At 46.9% G+C, this 19,942-nt stretch overlaps 1 protein-coding gene across 1 annotated transcript; it reads left to right on the top strand.

Moving 5' to 3' along the window:
• The first annotated feature begins 128 nt into the window (after window positions 1–128).
• On the top strand, window positions 129–19,259 carry OVCH2 (ovochymase 2). Its single transcript, XM_036259581.1, has 16 exons — window positions 129–216; window positions 3,299–3,408; window positions 5,310–5,401; window positions 6,902–7,074; window positions 7,411–7,506; window positions 7,745–7,896; window positions 8,523–8,720; window positions 9,861–9,876; window positions 11,526–11,616; window positions 11,733–11,857; window positions 12,591–12,731; window positions 13,082–13,212; window positions 15,396–15,489; window positions 15,968–16,099; window positions 17,226–17,324; window positions 19,177–19,259. Exons 1-16 carry the CDS (start codon window positions 129–131, stop codon window positions 19,257–19,259), a joined length of 1,821 nt encoding a protein of 606 aa, XP_036115474.1.
• The last annotated feature ends 683 nt before the right edge of the window (window positions 19,260–19,942 follow it).

Below are 19,942 nucleotides of genomic sequence, written 5' to 3'. Positions count from 1 at the left end.
GTTGAATGCCTCAAGTCTTCGTTAATGATTAACCTCCTTTTAAATGGGCTTGTTGCTGGTCTCACAAGGCTTTCTATTTTGGTTCTCTATTCTCTTTAAATTTGCAGGAAAGAACTCTGAATCTCAAAATGCCTATAAGTAAGAATAATCTGGTTTTACTACTTGGAATGATATGTCTGGAACAAGGTAAATCTGCAACTCGCTCTCTTTCCAAAGGTAAGTTCTAAACAAACTCTATAATTATCTTTGTCTAAAGGAATAACTTTGGCTGGCAGTGGGCATCATAACTCCACTCCATAGTCCTTTGGGAAAACTAGAGAAGAAAATATATTTTGGAGACCTAATTGTTTTCATGTAATTATTTTAGACTTTTTTTCCCGATATCAGCATATGAAACTGGGGAAAATATTTATTGAATACAACTTGGACAAGTTGTATTTATCTGGAGAAAACTGGGATTGTTCACTTATTTGGACGTATTGCACAATTCCATCCTCATTCATGGAACAAATTCTGGAAATCAGCATACATTTGGAAGCATCTGTACTTTTTCGGAAAACTGTCTTGCTGGGAAATATGAAGCATGTTCACTGTGGTGTATTATAAATGGTCTTTCTTCCCTCACGTAACCTAAGCTGAGGGCATTTCCTGCAGGCTTCTCCCCAGCTGGATATGTGCCAGCCCTGAGAATCACCATGTTTTCTGTCTTTGCTCCAGTGAGTTCAGAAAATAGTAAATTTTACGTCTAAGGTATTGATAAAATTGAGGAAGACTTCTTAGTTGAGGTGATCTCCAAGTTGAAGAATAAGGATTAGAGGACTCAGCTAGGCAAAGAAGTGGGGTGATTATGAATGAGACAGGGCTTTCCAGGCCTTTCTAGAAAACGCGTAGAAAAGAATGATCTGCAGTAGGCACAGACGTGCCACCCCTGAGTCACCAGGCAGGTGCATACATCTTTAATCTATGCATCTTTTAGCTGAGGAGTAAACAAAATCAAGGATAAATAAGTACATGCAATTTTTTCAGGGACAAAATCTTTTCCACAAAGACAAAAGACTTCTTTCTTCCATTAACGGGCAACAGACTCTTCTATCCTAACACCAGTCTAGCGTGTGAATCAGGACCCAGTCTTGTCTCCACTCCTCTCTCCTTGAACAATCTGCTACTTTTTACCCTCAGAGAGAATTCAGTCCAATATCTGGCTGTGCCAGTACCACAGACTCAGCCCCTGGGAGGAGCAGCGCAGATGTACCTACACACAATCACAGTCTAGGGCAGACGATGGCATCATCCACTCAGTGAGTTAACTGAGCCATTGCTATGTAGCTAACTGTGTTAGATACTGTGGATATAGGTATTTCTATGGTAAAGATCATATCTTTGAGGACCCCACTGTCTAGTTAGGTTGAAAGGCAGAAACAACCATGTGCATGTAATTAATGTCAGAGAAGTACAGAGCGCTGTGAGGAGCCTCCAAGGGTCCAGATTGCTCAGAGGTAAAGGGGGGCTGCATTCCTGCTAACCCAGCACAGAGCTACCTCTGAGGCACTTAATCTTTCAAAGTGCATCTTTTCGAACAAAGTAGGTGGGATCACAATACCAGATATCAGGTTATACTACAAAGCGACTGTAACCAAAACAGCCTGGTACTGGCACAAGAACAGGCATATAGACCAGTGGAACAGAACTGAAAACCCAGAAATGGACCCAAGGCAATACGCTCAATTAATATTTGCCAAAGGTGGCAAGAGCATACAGTGGAGTAAAGACAGCCTCTTTAATAAATGGTGTTGGGAAAATTGGACGGCTACATGCAAAAATATGAAACTAGACCATCAACTTACACCCTACACAAGAATAAACTCAAAATGGATAAAAGACTTAAATGTGACCCGGGAATCCATAAAAATTCTAGAAGAAAATGTAGGCAACAAAATTTCGGACATCATACGGAGCAGAATTTTCACTGATACATCACCTAAGGCAATAGAAACACAGGAGAAAATGAACACATGGGACTACATCAAACTAAAAAGCTTCTGCACAGCAAAAGAAACAGTCATCAAAATGGAAAGGCCACCCACTGTATGGGAGAACATCATTGCCAATGATGTATCCGATAAGGGGTTAATTTCCAATATATATAGAGTGCTCATACAACTCCACAAAAGGAAGACAAAGAACCCAATTAAAAAATGGGCAGAGGAGCTGAATAGACACCTCTCCAAACAGGACATACAAATGGCCAAGAGACATATGAAGAAATGCTCAACATCACTAATCATCAGAGAGATGCAAATTAAAACAACAATGAGATATCACCTCACACCTGTCAGAATGGCCGCCATCAACAAATCATCAAACAAGTGTTGGCGAGGGTGTGGAGAAAAGGGGACTCTAGTACACTGCTGGTGGGAATGCAGACTGGTGCAGCCGCTATGGAAAACAATATGGTGCTACCTCAAAAAATTAAAAATTGAACTTCCATTTGACCCAGTGATCCCACTCCTGGGAATATACCCTAAGAAGCCTGAAACACCAATCAGGAAGAATATATGTACCCCCATGTTCATAGCAGCACTATTTACAATAGCTAAGATCTGGAAACAGCCCAAGTGTCCACCAGTAGACGAATGGATAAAAAAGCTGTGGTACATATACACCATGGAGTACTATGCAGCGGTAAGAAAGAAAGATCTCTTATCCTTTGAGACGACATGGAGGGACCTGGAAAGTATCATCCTAAGTGAAAGAAGCCAAGCAGAAAAAGACAAATACCACATGATCTCACTTATATACGGAATATAATGAACATAACAGTCTGAGGAATACAGTAGACCCAGACACATGGAAGTAGGGCACAGACTGACATCCCTCAGAAGAGGGGATGGGGGGTGGGGGGGTGGGAAGAGATAAACCACAGAACTTATATGCATGTATGCATGACCAATGGACATGGACAACTAAGCCGGGGACAGGGTGGAGGGGGGGGGGGGGGGGTGCCAATGGGGTAAAAAGGTAAAATATCTGTAACAAAAAAATAAATAAAAATTCATTTTAAAAAAAAATAAATAAATAAAGTGCATCTTTTCATGATTCGCATGTTCTAAAAAATTGAAAAGCTGAGCAATCTTTTGTACTGCAAATTGCAGCAAAACCCACAATTAACTTAGAGCCGTTTTGCAGTCTTTCTACATGATCCATGTCCTACAGTTTTTTTTCCTCACTCAGAAGAGTTTCCTGTGTCCCTCAGTCTTAGAAGCTATCTAATCACTTGTTTTGGTGTTTCTTTTCCCAGCTCCCACGTGTGGGCAGAGTCTGGTGAAGGCACAGCCTTGGAATTCCTTGAACCTTTTCAGTCGCATTGTTGGGGGAAGCCAAGTGGTAAAGGGGTCTTACCCATGGCAGGTGAGTCTCAGAGAGCATTCTCTGGGGGGGACTATGAGCTGTCTTGGGATTGGATCTCCCAGAATCACATGCTACTTATCAGTGCACTCCACTCTGCCTACTGGTCACCAGAAATCTGAGGAGCATGTGCAGGGATTCAAACCCCTCGTGTACCACTTATGTACCAGTTAAGTTCAGAAAAGGTGTCTCCAGAATAGTTACATTCACTATTGACTTGTTCTAAAAATTGAAAATGCCATCCCAAACTTTCAACCCCTTATACAAAAATCCCACTTCAAGAAAGTGAAAACTTTTAAATTTACAATTTAAAAATAATTTTCTGATTCAATACATATATTTAAAATATACGTATCTCATTACAGTTAAAGATGACCAGGGAAGTCAAAGGTGTCCTATCCATAGGTCTACGTTTGTCTGAGGTGTAAGATTTGTACCCAAACCATAGGACTGCTCAGGGAATAATAAGGCGACTGCCTTCTTAGTAGCCAGTGTCCTAAGAATTCTGCCTCAACCTAATTTCCTGGCCCCCCCATGCCACAGAAATGTCTTTGTGCTTCTGCGCCTGGCCAATGGTGTTTACATTTATTGTCTTTGAAAAGTCCCCAGCTTTCTTTGCCCTGGGAGCCATATTGTATTCTTGCCATTTAATTTTGCAAGTAGAATGATAGCTCTTTATTTTTACTTTTCTTCAGTCAGTCATATTAACTTTTAGGTCAGTGGATATTTGGTAATGGTTGGTTGAATGAGTTTATGTTCACTGGGTTGATGAATTAATTACTTGGCTGAAGAGTTGGTTGATCAGCTGCTTACTCCAGTCAGTTGGTGGGCTAGTCAAATCAGAAGTCCATATTCAAATTATAGTCAGGGATAAATCATTGACTTTTATTTACTTGCTTTTTATTCTATTCTTAGTCTTTTCTCTACATTAAATATATTTTTCTTTTCTTCTTCTTCTTTTTTTAATCCTCACTCAAGGACATTTTTGCATTTATGTTCAGATAGAGCGGGAGGGAAAGAGGGAGAAAGAGAGAGAGAGAGAAACATCGACATGAGAGAGACACATCGACTGGCTGCCATCCACACGATCCCAACCAGGCTGGGGACAAACTGTAACCGAGGCACGTGCCCTTAGCGGGAACCAAACCCAGGACTCTCTGGTCCGTGGGCTGACACTCCAACCACTGAGGCAAACCGGCCAGGGCTAAATATATTTTTCAATTGCTCATTGAATAATTTATCATCAAAAAGGGAATGAGTCTAATAAGTTGCTCACTTTCTTGTTTCAACAACGGAATTAAAAATATTATTTGTACCCTGCCAGTCATTTTAAAGGCAAATCAAATATCATGAACAGGATAAACCAAAGATAGAGGCAGAGTAAAAAACAGGCTTGAGGAAGTTGTAGAGGTGAAACAGTTAAGAGGATGAGAAAACGGTAGGTCTCCACGGCGTCCCCTAGAGGCTCGGAGGAGCTGGCGCATGTTTGACTCCCTTAGCCCTCTCACCCTGCCTTTCTCTCTAACCTGTTCATCTGGGTCCTGCTGTAGCTTATGATTCTTTTTCTCTCTTGTCATTCACCGATATTGTTTATATGGTTAGAGTAACAGTACGAATCAACATTATTATAAAAAATAAATGCCAACAATTTAGACAAAGTGAATACTGTAGCCAGTTATCTAAGATTAACTACCTGTCCTGTGAACCAGGCTGGGAAAGTTCTGGCTCCAGCCCTGCTCTTTCTTTTCCGAGCTGTAGTGAAATGGTTTTACACCTTTACAGTGCGTGAGTTCTAGTACTTGTGAAGACTATGTCTGGGTCTGTTTTCTAGAATATGCCCGGTCTCCAGGTTTGTGGGATCCCAGGGCATTAATGGGCTCTTATCTAAGGTCTCTGCCATTCAGGTGTCTCTGAAACGAAGGCAGAAGCACATCTGTGGCGGAACCATCATCTCTCCACAGTGGGTGGTTACGGCTGCTCACTGCGTTGCAAACAGGTAGGGGCAGGCCTAGCACGTGGACAGAGGTCAGATTGCCCTTCTTTTGCCTTGGAATCAGCCGCTATAACTCCAAAACCAGGCACTGGGTGATGCATACTTTAGTTGGGAGCACATCTTAATTGCATAACACAAACAGAGCTCCGTGATGTTGTCAGAGGGTACTCAGCTTGGTGGAAGACACACATCTCTTGCAGAAGTAGAACAGTTAAATATGAATGAAAGTTAATAAAGAATACTACCCAAGCGAGGGGGGAAAAGAGCATCACAAAGAAATATTTATAAAAGTTCTCTCCTATTTTTCCTAAATTTCAGTGAAAAAAAAGATCACGCAGTTCATTATACATCTTAAAAAATGGATAAAAGAGACCAAAGGGAGGCCAGTAAAACCTAAAGAAGGCTCCTCCCACACCTTCTGTCATACTGATCCTGCCTCTCTGAGCTCCACTCCAACAACTTGCATCCTTGGTGCACGTTCCTGAGTGTTTCAAATGTCCCGCTGTTGCCAGGGCTCTTGGCGCTCTCTCGGCTGCACTCGAGATCAAGTCCCCACAGCTGCCCTCTTTCAAATTTGCAAACATCGGCTGGATGTTTACTTGGTGCTAGACATTAGTGGGTACCAAAGATACAACGATGGGTGAGATCCTTCCTGCCCCCAGAGGTGACAGTCTAAAGAAGAGTCAGCTGAAAATCCCAGTGCAGTGTGGCAGGGGGCGAGGCTGGAGAGCTGCCATGTGCTGGCTGCAGTCCTTCATACAGCCAGGAGCCAGGACAGTTTACCAAGAGAAAAGTATGTCCTTTCCCAATTTTTATAAAATCATCCCTTCTGGGAATGAGGGGTAACCCCAAATGGCAAGCCCAAAGCTCTTAATCTATCTCAAAGCATCCCATCAAGTTCCTCCTCTCAGACAACTTTGCTTTAGGAAGGGGAATAGAATGGTCTTTCCCAGGTCATGCCAGGTCTCTGAATGACAAACAGGAAGGAGGTTAGGAGAAGAGCCCCTCCTCCCCTTGTTGAAACCCAGTCCAGCGCCCTGAGAATGCACGGTCTCTGGGATATCACAGGTATGGTGCTTTGATGGCTTTCACAACACACATTCTGCATTAGCTCTCTGACAGTAAGGCCATGCTTAGTGGGGATCACAAGTCATTCACTGACACTGAGGCCAGGATGACCACATAAGGCAGCTAAATAAAGTCCACTATAGCTTTAGACCCTTGAATTACAATGTATATACACCATTAGGCATTTTACAAATAGTATTGCAAAGTATTTAATTTATTACATCATTGACTCCATGAGGCCATTCTTGACCACTCCCCCACTCAAACTGAGAACCTCTGCATTAAGAGTGTGGGAACATGCTCACTTTCTCCGCCCAGCAGCCTCCTACCCCCGTTATCCACCCATGCCATTCTGAAGAGGCCGGTTTGTCAACCATTAGAACTGAACTCAGAGGCTCAATGAAATCAATTCATTCTGCTGCATCCTCTTCCTAGAAATATTGCATCAACTCTGAATGTTACTGCTGGAAAACATGACTTAAGCCACATAGAGCCAGGAGAGCAAACCCTGACCACAGAAAGCATCATCATACACCCACGTTTCTCCTCCAAGAAACCGATGGACTACGACATTGCTCTTTTGAAGATGGCTGGCACCTTCCGTTTTGGTAAACATTTCAGGCTCTGAATGATCTATCCCACGTTCTCTGTCAATTCTGTTCCATTGCACATTCCTTACAGTATATGTTTTGACCAACAATTCTGGGTCATGGACGTAGAGACAAAGATTTGGGGTGGAGGGGCCCCTACCTGACACACCTTTGTTTGTAGCTTCAGGTATAGGATTATGCAGTGTTGGGAAAGGGTCTTTCTCTTTCTGATAAGTGACACCTTATCAGAAATATTACAACACTTGCGGGATCTTGGGGGAACCACCTAGATACCAATTGGCGAGTGGCTCCTGGTGTCCTCTCCTCCACGCCTGGCCTTGCTCTTTTTCTCAGGCCCGTTTGTGGGGCCCATGTGTCTTCCGGAGCCGGGAGAACGATTTGAGGCTGGACTGACTTGCACCACTGCAGGCTGGGGCCGCCTGATTGAAGGTAAGAACTTCCGTGCCTCGACCCTTCATCAGGTGTCTCAACTTTCTGCTGGGTAATCAGAAAACAGAAATTTTAATCTGTTTTTATTTTAATTGTGCAACATTTTAAAATATAGAGACTGCCAAGATGTACTGAGAAATTCAGGGCTTTCCAAAAGACACCGCCTGACCGGGGCAGGCATCTTCAGCTCGGAGAGCATGGGGAGGGGCTCGCTGGGGCTCTCATCTCTGTTTTCTAGACGGCCTCCTCCCACAAGTCTTGCAGGAAGTGAACCTGCCCATTTTGACCCAGGAGGAGTGTGTGGCTGCTCTGTTAACCCTACAGAAACCCATCAGTGGGCAGACCTTTCTCTGCACAGGCTTCCCAGACGGAGGGAGAGACGCATGTCAGGTAGGTGGGAGCAGCTGGGCTGACGGTCCCAGGCCGGCTTCCGTCAGCTTTGTAAGACTGGGCTCTGATAAGAAGGGTCAAGAGTGACAGGAGAGGTCGAGTCAAAATTAAGGGACACTTTAAACAACCTATGTATACCAGGGAGTGTGAATTCAGAGGAGGTCTTCCACTTTTTCCAAAAGACTAAGTGACAGCTAATGCCAGTAATGAGCTCAGGGCTGTCCACCTCTGAAGAATGGCTGGCTCTTTCCTATTTAGAGGTTTCTTGTTCGTGTATAATGGGAACTTTCCTTTCCTGCCACTCCTCCTGCTGACCAAGACCCGAGGTCAGTTTTACTACTGGGCAAGACTTCTCTGAGCCTGCAAGACGAGACAGGAAAAGGAAAAAAGCCTGATACTTGCTGAAGGCCTAGGATGTAGGAGGAGGAGGCAGAACCGATAGACTCCACCGATGCTCAAGGATCTAATGGGAACGGTGCTTGCCTCTCCTCCCAGGCCCCAGTCTAAGTTATCAGAAGTGAAGAAATGTCATTGATCCTCACCTAGCATCTTTATGGGGGATAAGGGTGAGCACGTTGGGGCACAGACAATGATCACGATGGTAACAGAGGCTTTTCCCCCCACAGGGAGATTCAGGAGGTTCCCTCATGTGCCTGAATAAGAAAGGGGCTTGGACTCTCGCTGGTGTGACTTCCTGGGGTTTGGGCTGTGGTCGAGGCTGGAGAAACAATGTACAGAAAGAAAATCAAGGATCCCCCGGGATCTTCACAGATCTTAGTAAAGTGCTGCCCTGGATCCACAAACACATCCAAACTGGTAATAAAGCGAGCACACCAGGTCAAGAAGCTCGGGCCAGAGAGAGCATTGGCAGAGTCTAGGCAAGTCAGGACCACTGCACAGACACGCTCCGCTTCTATTCCTAGGGTAGCACATAAGGGCTGTGACACTTCCTGAGGCTAAAACAAAGTAAAGCATGGTGTGTGGTACAGCGTACAAATATTCAATGAAACATGAATCCATCCTAGACTTTGTCAGATTTGCCTTTAATTGAAACTATCTCAGCTGGTGACATGTAGTCATCACTTCTCAACTGCTAGCAAGACTCAGCAACCAACAGTACAGATCAGTGCTCATCAGCCACAGGAAATTTTGCCCCTGGGGGACACTGTCTGGAGACATTTTTGGTTGTCACCACTGGGGGAGGGGGGCGACAGTAGCATCTGGTGAGTAGAGGCCATGGGTGCTGCTAGGCCTCCTGCAATGCACAGGGCAGCCCCCACAGCGAAGAATGACGAGGCCCCGAATGTTAGCAATGCCGTGGTTGAGAAGGCCCAGTATAGATCCAGGTATTGCCGTCTGAAGAGGCCTGGGTCTACGTACACCCTTCTACTAGGTTGACTAGTGAGTTCACTGGAACTTCATTTCTGCCTCCAAATCAGCCTTACTTGTTTTCATAACTGTTGGCTTGCAGCTGCAGTAAGGCTTCTATTTTTCTCCAAAGGGATTAATTCAAATTAGTTCAGTAAGAACGTGGGTTCGTTTTTAAGTATATGGTCTGGGAGCGGGTACCTGAGCCCTCGGTTCAAGCTGTAGCTCACCCAGCAATTCCTCTGTGGTTCTGGGTGAGCTACATCCACCTCCAGCCTCCCTTCTCATGGAAAAATGAGAGGGGTAGACCAGATGACCTCTTCTTGCTCTGTGTAACCTCCAAGCTAATCATGGCCAGTCTCTTAATTTGCCTACTTAATAAACAGGGTGAAATCATCTCCTTACAACAAAAAGGCCACTTTCTGCTTTGTCAAATGATCCCTTCTGTTCTTCCCATGCAGTCAATTTTCATTATTTGCATACTGACTCCAAAATCTCTGCACTTTTAAGTCAGGGAGATGCTAACTTCTGGAAATATTGTTTAGGATATCACAAACCTTGAATTTCATCTTTCCTTTTCTTTCCCAGGGAAGCAGAGAAAGAGCTCCAGAGGTGGGTATTTCTCCAGCCTGCTCCCCCAGAAACATGACTTACTATCTAGCATTTCTTCATATCAGTTCCCTTTATAATCAAAAGTCTTCCTCTGCAAGTGCTGTCCTTGCTCACTATGTATAAAACCACCACTTGGAAAACCCACAGCCATTCCCTGCCGGTCAGGGCAGTCCCCTGCCCAGCTGGAGCCCCAGACTCCCTCCATGTCACGACCTGTCAGTTCAGAGCATCACCTCAATCCAGCAAACGTTTTCCAGATCCCTGCTTTGGATCAGACTTGAGGAGGCGGGTGGGGCGGTGCAGATGTGGTCAGCAAGCTCCACACCTTGCCCTGACAGTGTCCTTACTTGTCATCCAGGGGAGGTACCCCGTGTCACATTGCAAACCTTCACTGAATTCACTCTGGCTTTGGGAAGCTCCTTCCTACCTCTGGGCCTCAGTTTCCCCATCCACAAAATAAAAAGAGTTTGGACAAGATGATTTCTAAGGCGCCGTAAGCTCAAATCTCCAGTGGTTCTGTGAGTCTGTGGAACTACCTACAAAAGGCAGTGTGAGAAAGAGTACCCTGAGGGCTCAGGGGATAAGTGGCTGCTTCTCGCAGGGGAAAAAAAAGACAGGGAGGCTTTGAAGGACAGATATTTTCTAAGTGGAACCTTTAAGGACAAAGAATGAGTAGGCTTCTGCGAGGTGGAAGTGGGATCCAGGTAAAGAAAAACATTCCAGCTGTCATCCTGGGTGGATACTAAGGGATGGAGACAGGAAAACGTAGGCTGTAATGGAGACCAGTCAGTCGGTCAAAGCAGCTGAAGTGTGGGTATGCGATGGGGCTTGATGCGGGGAGATCAGAAAGAGAATTTGAGACCAAATTATGGAAATTTTGAATGCTGGTCAAAAAGGTTAGACTTTACTGAGTAACAGGAAGTTGATTAGTGAAACAGATTAAAGCCCTACTTTAGTGGGAAGAGTAGCACTAGGGACTAGATCGGAGAGGAGAGCATTCGAGGTGGATTTATGAGATGGTGCATTACTTCCGGAGACAAGAAATGGAGGCTGGACCTAGGGCAAGGGCCAGAGCATGACATGGAGGGAAGAGAAACAAGAAGAATTAGGACTTGTTGGTCACTTAGATGAAGGGTGACGAGGGAGGAATCAAGGCTGCTACCTAAGTTCCAGGCATGGGAAACTAAGCAAAGGGCAGAAGAGAGCAATCAAAGCAGAAGTGTCTGCATAGCCTGAGAAGTTTCCTTTGCACTCTGTTCAGTTTCAGGGGAGACATCTAGGAGACGATCGAGAAATCGGGTCTGAAGTTCAGGGATGTGGAGATGGTAGTTGAAACTGAGGGTATGCAAGAGACTGGTCAGAGGGTCTGGGCAGAGAGAGGGGTCCGAATGATAGGACCTGGGAACCACCTGTATTTATAGAATGGAGTATGGGGTCGGAGAAAGAAGAGTAAAGGAGAAGAAATCATAGAATCTCAAGGTTAGGCAGGACCTAAAAGGAACAGAAAGGAATAAGGCATCTAGAAGCCAAAGCAAGAAAAGGTTTTATGGGAAAGGGAGGTACGCGTAACAGAGGACCAGGAGGCTCCTGGAAAGCTCGGGCTGTCTTACCAGCCACCAGTTAACCTAACTCTGTGGCTTCCCTCCCAGCCTCCTGCAGTGAGAAGGGCCTTGTGGTCAGGGGGCCTGAGGGGGAGCTGCACTTCCCAGAAAGCCCCTACCTCTATTATGACAGTAAGCAGTGAGTAGCCCCTCTGCCGCTCCTCCCCCACCCCACCTTCAGTCTGACTGTGCCCACGAACTGGGACAGCCACTTTCTGTCTAGAAATAACACCTTCCCGATGTATCTGCCTGCAGACAGTGTGTCTGGACCCTGTTGGCACCCGAGGAAATGCATGTGTTGCTCACTTTTTCCCACTTGGATGCAGAGTCTTGTCAACACAATTACCTGTCAATATATTCTCTAGAAGACAGACTTATTGGTGAGTGGATTTTCACATTGTCAAATAGACACTGTGCTTGGAGGGCTTGACAGAGCCTGGTTACAATATGTCTGGCACTGAGACATCTGTAAACACCACATTTGTCTCAGTGTTTGAGACAGAGAAGTGACAGTGGAAAGAACGGGACCTGAGCCTGGGTGATGGCTGTAAGGTCGCAGTGCATTTTATCTGCTGCACCTGCTCCCAAGGACCCAGACCCCCTTCAGGCATTGCCAGGCCTGGAGCCCGTCAGGAGTCAGGTGCGGACACATCGCGGGCCTCCCAGGGCCTCCCAGGGAGCAGGCTGCTTTTCTAGGCATGAAAATGACCTTTCCCTGCCGCGCCCAGCTAAGGATAAAAATGGATACTGGTGAGTAGGAGAGAAAAGTTACTTATATATCAAACAGAAAGAAGAGAGAGTTTCTGTGGTTCTTAACTGGAGGTGATTTTGCCTCCCAGGAGACTGTTGACAAAGTCTCAGAAGGCTTTTTGGTTGTCACAGCTGGAGGGAGTGTTACTGGCATCTACAGGTTAGAGGCCAGGAAATGGTGCAAAACATCCTACTATGCACAGGAGCCTGAACCCAAAGAATGTTCCAGCTCAAAATGTCAGCAGAGCCAAGGTTGAGAAACCCCAGTTTAGACAATCCTGCACTATCGTGAAAAGTTCAGCTCTCCTTAAGTCTTTGAATGGGTGCTGTTTTCTAGACTCAACAAAGGATCTTGTGTTGCAGGGAAATTGTGCGGAGAAAGCCTCGCTTCATCAGTGCTGGTTGCTTCCCACTCCTTGAGGCTGATGTTCATCTCTGACGCCACAGATCATGCCACCGGGTTTAATCTCACCTATAAAGCTGTTATACCAAACCACCTTCCTGGTAAAACCATTTGATTTTATCACACTATCCAGGCCTTTTGTAGAAGTTGAGCCCCACAGGAAGTAGGTGGGGGGCAGGGAGCTCCCTCAAGGCCCACGAAGCTCCATCGTGAGGAGCACGGCCCGGGAGCTGCCAGGCACAGCACCCCTTCTCCGGTGCTGCCATTGCTCACCCACGTGAGCTGAGAGGGCCTAGTGGGCTCTGGGAAATCAGTGCACGGACCTCTTCCTCCTCGTTGGCCCAGCTTGAAGATTTGGGTCATGCATCGTTCATGGAAGACAGGAGGGAGGACAAAGGGGTCCTCTTTGCTTGGCTGATGCCACTGTTTCAATGTTCTCCTTGTGTCTCAGATTCAGGTTGCAGCTCCTTGACTGTCCTTTTTGAAGAAGGCCTCATCCAGAGTCTTCATTACCCTGAAGACTACGGTGACATGGCCAACTGTAACTGGGTTTTTCAAGCCCCCAAACATTACGTAATTAAGGTACTGACTCTGGTTACCCTTACTTTGCTATGGTATGTCCACAGAATAGCTAACATAAGCACCATTAGGGCCGAGGTTTTTATCTCATTTATTCACTGCTGTATCCCTGGCCCTGGTCCCTGGTCCCTGGTCCCTGGCATCCAAGGCTCTCTACAAATTCTAGTGAATAACAGACCAGCCTATCCCCCCGTAACTACCCACGCTTACCACCAGATGGCAGTTGCGTACTTTACTTTTTGTTGAAGTGCTGCCTGAATCTTTGTACCTGGTAAATTGTTTCATCAGACCCTAGTCCCTTCTAGAAACACATGGTAAGTGATGGCTAACAAAAGTCAACAGCAGTAAGGACCACACCATCAAGCTCTCATGCAGCAGGGACAGAGGAACCAGCATAGGACAGGTTCAGGGGCACTGGTGTGAGAGTCGTGACATGTACTGGGACGGGTGGTGGAAGGTAAGGCTCAGGTCAATGGAGAGCCTTGAGTGTCAGGGTACCGAGTGGTGTGTGTGCCCCTTTGTGTGTTCACCGAACGCCAGGGAGCCATCGGCAGAGAGCCGCCTCCAGAGGTCGAAGGTGAGACTGCCATCAGAGTGAGGGGGAACTAGGCATTCATTTAGAAGTATTTCTCTTAAAACAATAATTAAAAGCAAGAGAATATGAAGTTGAGAATGTAGAGTATAAACTAAAGGGAAAGATGAACGTTCTCATATGTTCAAGAGGCAAAAGAGATCGGAAACACCGGAGAGCCAACCTGCTGTGGTGTTATGACAGTGCAGAGAATGGAGCCTTTAATTTCAACACAAAACAAAACAAACAAACAAAATGCATTGGCCCGGCCAGTGTGGCTCAGTGATTGAGAGTTGACCCAAGCACCAAGAGGGTGCTGGTTCAATTCCCAGTCAGGACACATACCCAGGTTGTGGGCCTGATCCCCAGTGGGGGGCATGCAGAAGGCGGCCAGTCAATGTTCTTTCTCATCGATGTTTCTCTCTCCCTCCCTCTCCCTTCCTACCTCTCTAAAATCAATAAAGAAAAAAAACAAACAAAATACTTTGGACTTACCACACCAGGTCAGAATTTAAAGTGAAGGAGGGCTGAGCACTCATTGTCCAGTTCCCACGTCATCTTCCAGTAAAAAGGTGGAAGAACTGGATCGGACAATTGAACAACAGAGAGGAGGAAGCAGTGGGGGTGTCTGAATATCAAGTCAAGTCAGATGTGAGGAGCAGAAACAAGACCACATAGGTTTTACCCATGAGTGGGAGCAGACACGGAGGAAGTAAGCATAGGTCTTTTCCTGAAAGTGTCTGAAACCCAAACACGGCAGATGTTTCAGGAGGAAGCAGAATTAAAGGAAGATCTGTTATTAGTGATGGAGGAGAAAAGTTTAAGTACGAGCATTTTCCTGGAAGAAGGATGAAGACAGGTTTAGTTGAAAACCTGGACATGCCGGAGATGGAAGTAATTTAAAAACATCTACTCAATAAGTGCACAGCGAATGTTGTGTGTCAGTGAAATGAAGCTCTCACACCCGGCCGGTGACAGCATCGTCCCAGGCCTCAGCCCAGACAGTAGTTTGGAAATTAGCATTACAAGTCATAAGGATGTGCACACCACGACTTGGGAGAAAGGGTTTACTTCCAGAAAGCATCCCAGTAAGGGTTTAAGTAGGGGATTCATTCAAATGACTTCTGACGCAGCTCCTTCTCCCCATGCTTACACTCAGTGGTCCATCATCAATGGTCATTTGCCTCCACTTTGTCCTATCCATTCAGTCCCGGGCTCTGCCCGAGTGCTCAGGCCCCACTGAATCCCTGTCACCTGGATGTCTAAAATCTGACCTCCTGCTTCATCAGCCCCCTCCCCCACTGCTCTTCTCTGCACACTCAACTGGTGGTGTCAGCAAACCGCTCAAATACTGCTCTTTGCTGTTTCTTTGCTCCTCCTAGCAGGGAGCCAGGGAGCTCAAATATCTGCATACCCCACCCTGACATTAGGGTTATATTCAGCAGCTTCGATGTTTTAGCAGGTCTGGGAGCCTGTGGAACAGCATCTTCTCCTAAGTAACGTAGCCCACTCATGGTCCCGCTAGCTCTCACACTCCAGAGCGAGTTGTGCAACCCAACTTGTCTGCCTAATCAAAATCAGCTCTCACCCGCCATGTAACGTTGCGTCTCCTCAGCTTTCCTTTCAGAGCCTGGAAATAGAGGAGAGTGGAGACTGCACTTCCGACTATGTGGCGGTGCACGGGGATGTGGAGAGGAAGAAGGAGCTAGGTTTGTGTTCCTGGAGCCCAGCCTCCCTGGTGTGCATCCGGACTGCTTCTCGGGGGGGATAAAAAGGGTCTGGCTCAATGGTGCGTCATCCCCTGCACCACCTCCACCCGCCACGCTCTCACCCCACCCCTCCCTACATCAGGGGCAGGAGAGCGAGCGGAATCACAGGGCATTTGGATAGAAAATCCGGAGAGCCCCCCTGAACTAGGGGTCAGAAGGGGAAGGTGCCATTAACATCAACCCTCTGGCCAGAACAGTGCCCTTAGTGGTATTCCCAGTAGGAATGTCCGGGAGGTAAACAGAATCAAAATGTTGATGGGGTTAAAAACATGTTCTAAAGAAGCCCACTAGTGATATCCACCAGAAAAGTTTATTTCCTAACAGTTACCTAAGGGACGATTTTTTTTTTTCTTTAACACAATGTCATGTCTGTTTGCTGGGCCTTGACCGCGTCCCGCCTGGGCTGGGCTTGAACCAGCCCGGCTGTGCGGCTTTATCGCCCCTGCCCCGGTGCTGAGCGCCTCAGGTGTGATGTTCATCAGCTTCCGGTCAGATGAAAATGTGACCTTTAGAGGCTTTCAGGCTGCAGTCGCCTTCATTCCTGAAACAGGTAAGAGGCATCGACTCCCCGGGCCCAAATTCTCATCCTCATCATGCGTCCATCAGGGACAGCCTTTAGGGCCCAACACGGATCCAGCCAGTGTCACTACCCGCAGCAGCTCTGTTCTGCAGTGTCTCCACGCGCACTGAAGCTAGTGATCACGGAGCCGGGGTTCCTGGGGGAGATACAGGGCGAGGCTCCCACGAGCCGCTGGTTTTATGTCTGTTCCTGTTGAACGGCACCTTATTGCGTATATAGTGTTAACCCATTAACGCTGAACTCACAGCCAATACCACTGTAACTCAGCCTAAACAAAGCTTATCTATCACATGTGTTTTCAAAGGCACCACAGTCTCCTTGCACTTAGAAACACTAGATGGCACTCTGACACCAAGGGTAGGGTCATTATAAACAGCAGAGTTACCAACACACACACAGACACAACCCCACAAAAAACGTGGCACTAACCAGACCATGGAAATAACACACACTTAGAGTATAGAGCAGAAACAAGACGGCAGAGTGTCACTTCGTTAGGCCTGAGCTAGGGACGCATCAGGTGACTCAAATTTTTCACAAATGTCCATGAATGACCATAAAGGCACCCTGAATACTGGCTCTGACTTACGAATAAATGTTAGAGAGTAGGTAACTCCTCAAAGGATGAGGATCAACTGTATGTCTGAATCTCGGCCTATATTTACTAGATATGTGACCCAAGTGTCCTCTAAGACTCATTTCCTTCCACCTGACAAGGGGCGAATAACACATGCCCAGTAGAATGTAGTGAGGGTTAAATCGGATAAACTATGCCTGGCCACGAGCCAGTGTGTGACTCATAACAGGGGCTCCAAAATGTGGAATATCTTCACTGACCCCCCATCCCCAGACACCTGAATTACAGTTTCCCTCCAGCCCTCACACCTTGAGCACTTCGTCCAAACCCCACGAAGCTTCTCAAGATGTTTATTCTTGTGAGGGTTAAGCAGCTACTTACGCCAAAGCCAGGTTACAGTAAAATTCCCCACTCTTTAGTTAAATACCCTCAGAGTCCGGCTGACTGAGATGCCCCAGCACTCTAACAATACAGTTTCTGCTGAGTCCAAGCACAGCCTTGTCTGTGTGACCTGAGCAGCTGTGTTATGCTCACACCCAGATTTAAACATCTCCACCTCGGAGGAGACCGTGTTTCTGGAGACATGGAATGTCCTGCCTGAAGGATCCAGTGATTCCGGTAAGCTCTTTTGAGGAATGTGACCAAGAGGTACACACAAAGTGCATCTGCCATGGTTCCACCAGAGGACCCCCAAAAGATATATCAGAGTCCTACCCTCTAGTACCCCAGAATGTGACCTTATTTGGAGATAGTCTTTAGAGAGGTCATCAAGTTAAAATGAGGTCATTGGTGAGGGCTCCAATTCAATGTGACTGGTGTCCTCATAAAGGGGAAACACGGACACAGACAAACACCCACGCACACAGGGAGAAGACCTTATGAACATGAAGGCAGAGACTGGGGTGATGCAGTACCTTCTGGCCAAGGCACACCACAGTTTGCCAGCAAACCACCAGAAGCTCGGGGAGAGGCAGGAACAGCGTCTCTGTCACAGCCCTCAGAAGGAACCAACCCTACCAACCCCTTTATCTCGGACGTCTAGTCTCCAGAACTAGACACAATAAATTCCTGTTCCTCTAAGACACCTGGTTCATGCTGTTTTGTTACGGCAGGTCTAGCAAGCGAATACACCAGGAATGGGCTCACACGATTGTGAGGCTGACTAAGCAAGTCAATCCAGAGGGTAGTCAGCGAGGGAAGCTCACGGGACACGGGCATCCTGCAGGTGTGGGCTGAAGCCATTCTCCATAGGCAGAACGACTGGCCAGGGTGCTCTTCCTTACCTAAAGTCAACTGATTAGGGACTGTCATCACCTCTGCAAAATCCCTTCGCAGCCACATCTCCATTCTGTTTGATCGAATAACGGGGCTACAGCCTGGCCAGGTTGACACAGCAAAAAATCCATCACCTAGAGCTCTATGGGCTGTGGTCATCGTCCCTTTTGCTCAAAGCAACACAAATAGCCCAATCATAGACCTTCCTCCGAAAGCATCACTGGGCTTCAGCTTCGTCAGCTGAAAAATGGAGTGCTGCTTTAAATTCGAAGTCAGGACTTTTTAAGTGCATGGCATCGTGAACACAATGTTTTTTGTCCTTTCGGAATGCACTGATTGTACCACAGGGTGCTGTGGTATAGGGGAAGAACGCGAGGCTGGATGCAGAAACGTGGGCGTGCATCCCAGCTTTGCTCTTCTCAAGCCACGTGCTCGTGGGTAAGGCATGGGCGCTCTCTGAGGTTCTTTCTCCAAACCAAAGCGGTTGTAAAAGGATCACAACAATTTCAGAGGGACATGTTCCATTATGAGACATGTTCTGTAGACTCCACAGTTCTGTGAAAATCAAGGTTTTATAATTACTCTCTGAATGAAGGCTTGAGCCCAGTTTGCTCTTTTTTTTTTTTTTTTTAAATCCTCACCCAAGGATATTTTTACATTTATCTTCAGATAGAGTGGGAGGGAGAGAAAGGGAGACAGAGACAAACATTGACGGGAGAGAGATATTTCGAGTGACTGCCTCCAAGGTACGTGCCGTTGGCCAGAATCGAACCCGTGACTCATTGGTCTGCAGGCCGATGCTCTACCGCCGAACCAAACTGGCCAGGGTAGTTTGCTCTATCTTAACTTGTTCATACTTAAAAACACAAAAAAACAAAGAAACAAAAAACACGTAAATTGTTTTCACAAACAAAACTCTCTTTGAAAACCTTCTGCTTTTGTTGCTATGAGTGACAAGGAAGCAAAGGCTGGGGCCAGGTGGGGAATAACCCAAGTCCCAGATGTATTCAAGTAGGAGGTAGGACCACTTCCTTCATTTCTTTCTTCTGGATGCGTCCCCCTGCTCCCCTTCCTGGGGGCCAGCCTCTCTCCTGCTGCAGGTCTGCGGCCCCCCGGGCTGGCAGCCACACCTCATCCGTGCAGGTGGAACTTCCCCCTGGAAAGCTGCCCCACTCACTTCCTGTTGTCTCCACAGCCCACGCTGTGAACTCACAATCGCTACCTTCTGGAGGCTCTACCCAGCCCCTGCCACAACAGATGCTGTTTGGGAAGAGTTGAAGCAACTGCTATAAATATTGGTGGGGAGCTTGACTAACATCACTGGCGTAGCTCTGCAGACATAGCTGCTCAGGAAGGATTCCCCGGGTGTGGGAGGGGTGGTGGGACCAGGACTCTGCCAGCTGTTCTGACTTTTCCCAAACACGGTTTCTGGCAGATTCTTGTCACTCCCAGTGTCTCGAGCCTCTTGCCTCTGTACAGTCTTCCTCCATCAGGCCCAGGTGAGCCTCAGTGCCAGGGGCGTGCCAGGCTTTCCATGCCACATTCCTGTCATACAGGTTGAGGTTGAAGACATTCCAGAAAGGGGCATGTTGCCTTTGCTCTATGCCCTCTGCAGTGCTCAGTGGGGGGATTCTGAGCAGTATCAACATACTTTATTATTATTATTTTCTTTTTTATCCTCACCTGAGGACATTTTCTTTTTTTTGCTCAGATAGAGTGGGAGGGAGAGAGAGGGAGAGAGAAACATAGACGCGAAAGGGACACATCGAGTGGCTGCCTCCCGCATGACCCAACCAGGGCTGGGGACAAACCGCAACCAAGGTAAGTGCCCTTAGCGGTAACCGAACCTGGGTCTCTCTGAACTGTAGGCCTATGCTCTAACTGCTGAGCCAAACTGGCCAGGGCAACATACTTTAGTTTAAAATCCTTGAAGGGGAAACTCCAAGAAATAGTCTGCACTG

Source organism: Molossus molossus, unplaced genomic scaffold (genome assembly GCF_014108415.1).
Source record: "Molossus molossus isolate mMolMol1 unplaced genomic scaffold, mMolMol1.p scaffold_m16_p_13, whole genome shotgun sequence".
Lineage (NCBI taxonomy): Eukaryota > Metazoa > Chordata > Mammalia > Chiroptera > Molossidae > Molossus > Molossus molossus.
Note: the sequence above shows the minus strand (reverse complement) of the source record. Positions and strands in the feature narration are given on the sequence as shown.

Bases quoted from the DNA above. Each gene is read 5' to 3' on its own strand.
- OVCH2 (XM_036259581.1), top strand. From the start codon at position 129: ATGCCTATAAGTAAGAATAATCTGGTTTTACTACTTGGAATGATATGT. The intron at 7,897-8,522 runs GTAGGTGGGAGC...TTCCCCCCACAG, and splicing joins GAGGGAGAGACGCATGTCAG to GGAGATTCAGGAGGTTCCCT. The intron at 11,858-12,590 runs GTGAGTGGATTT...CTTGTGTTGCAG, and splicing joins TCTAGAAGACAGACTTATTG to GGAAATTGTGCGGAGAAAGC.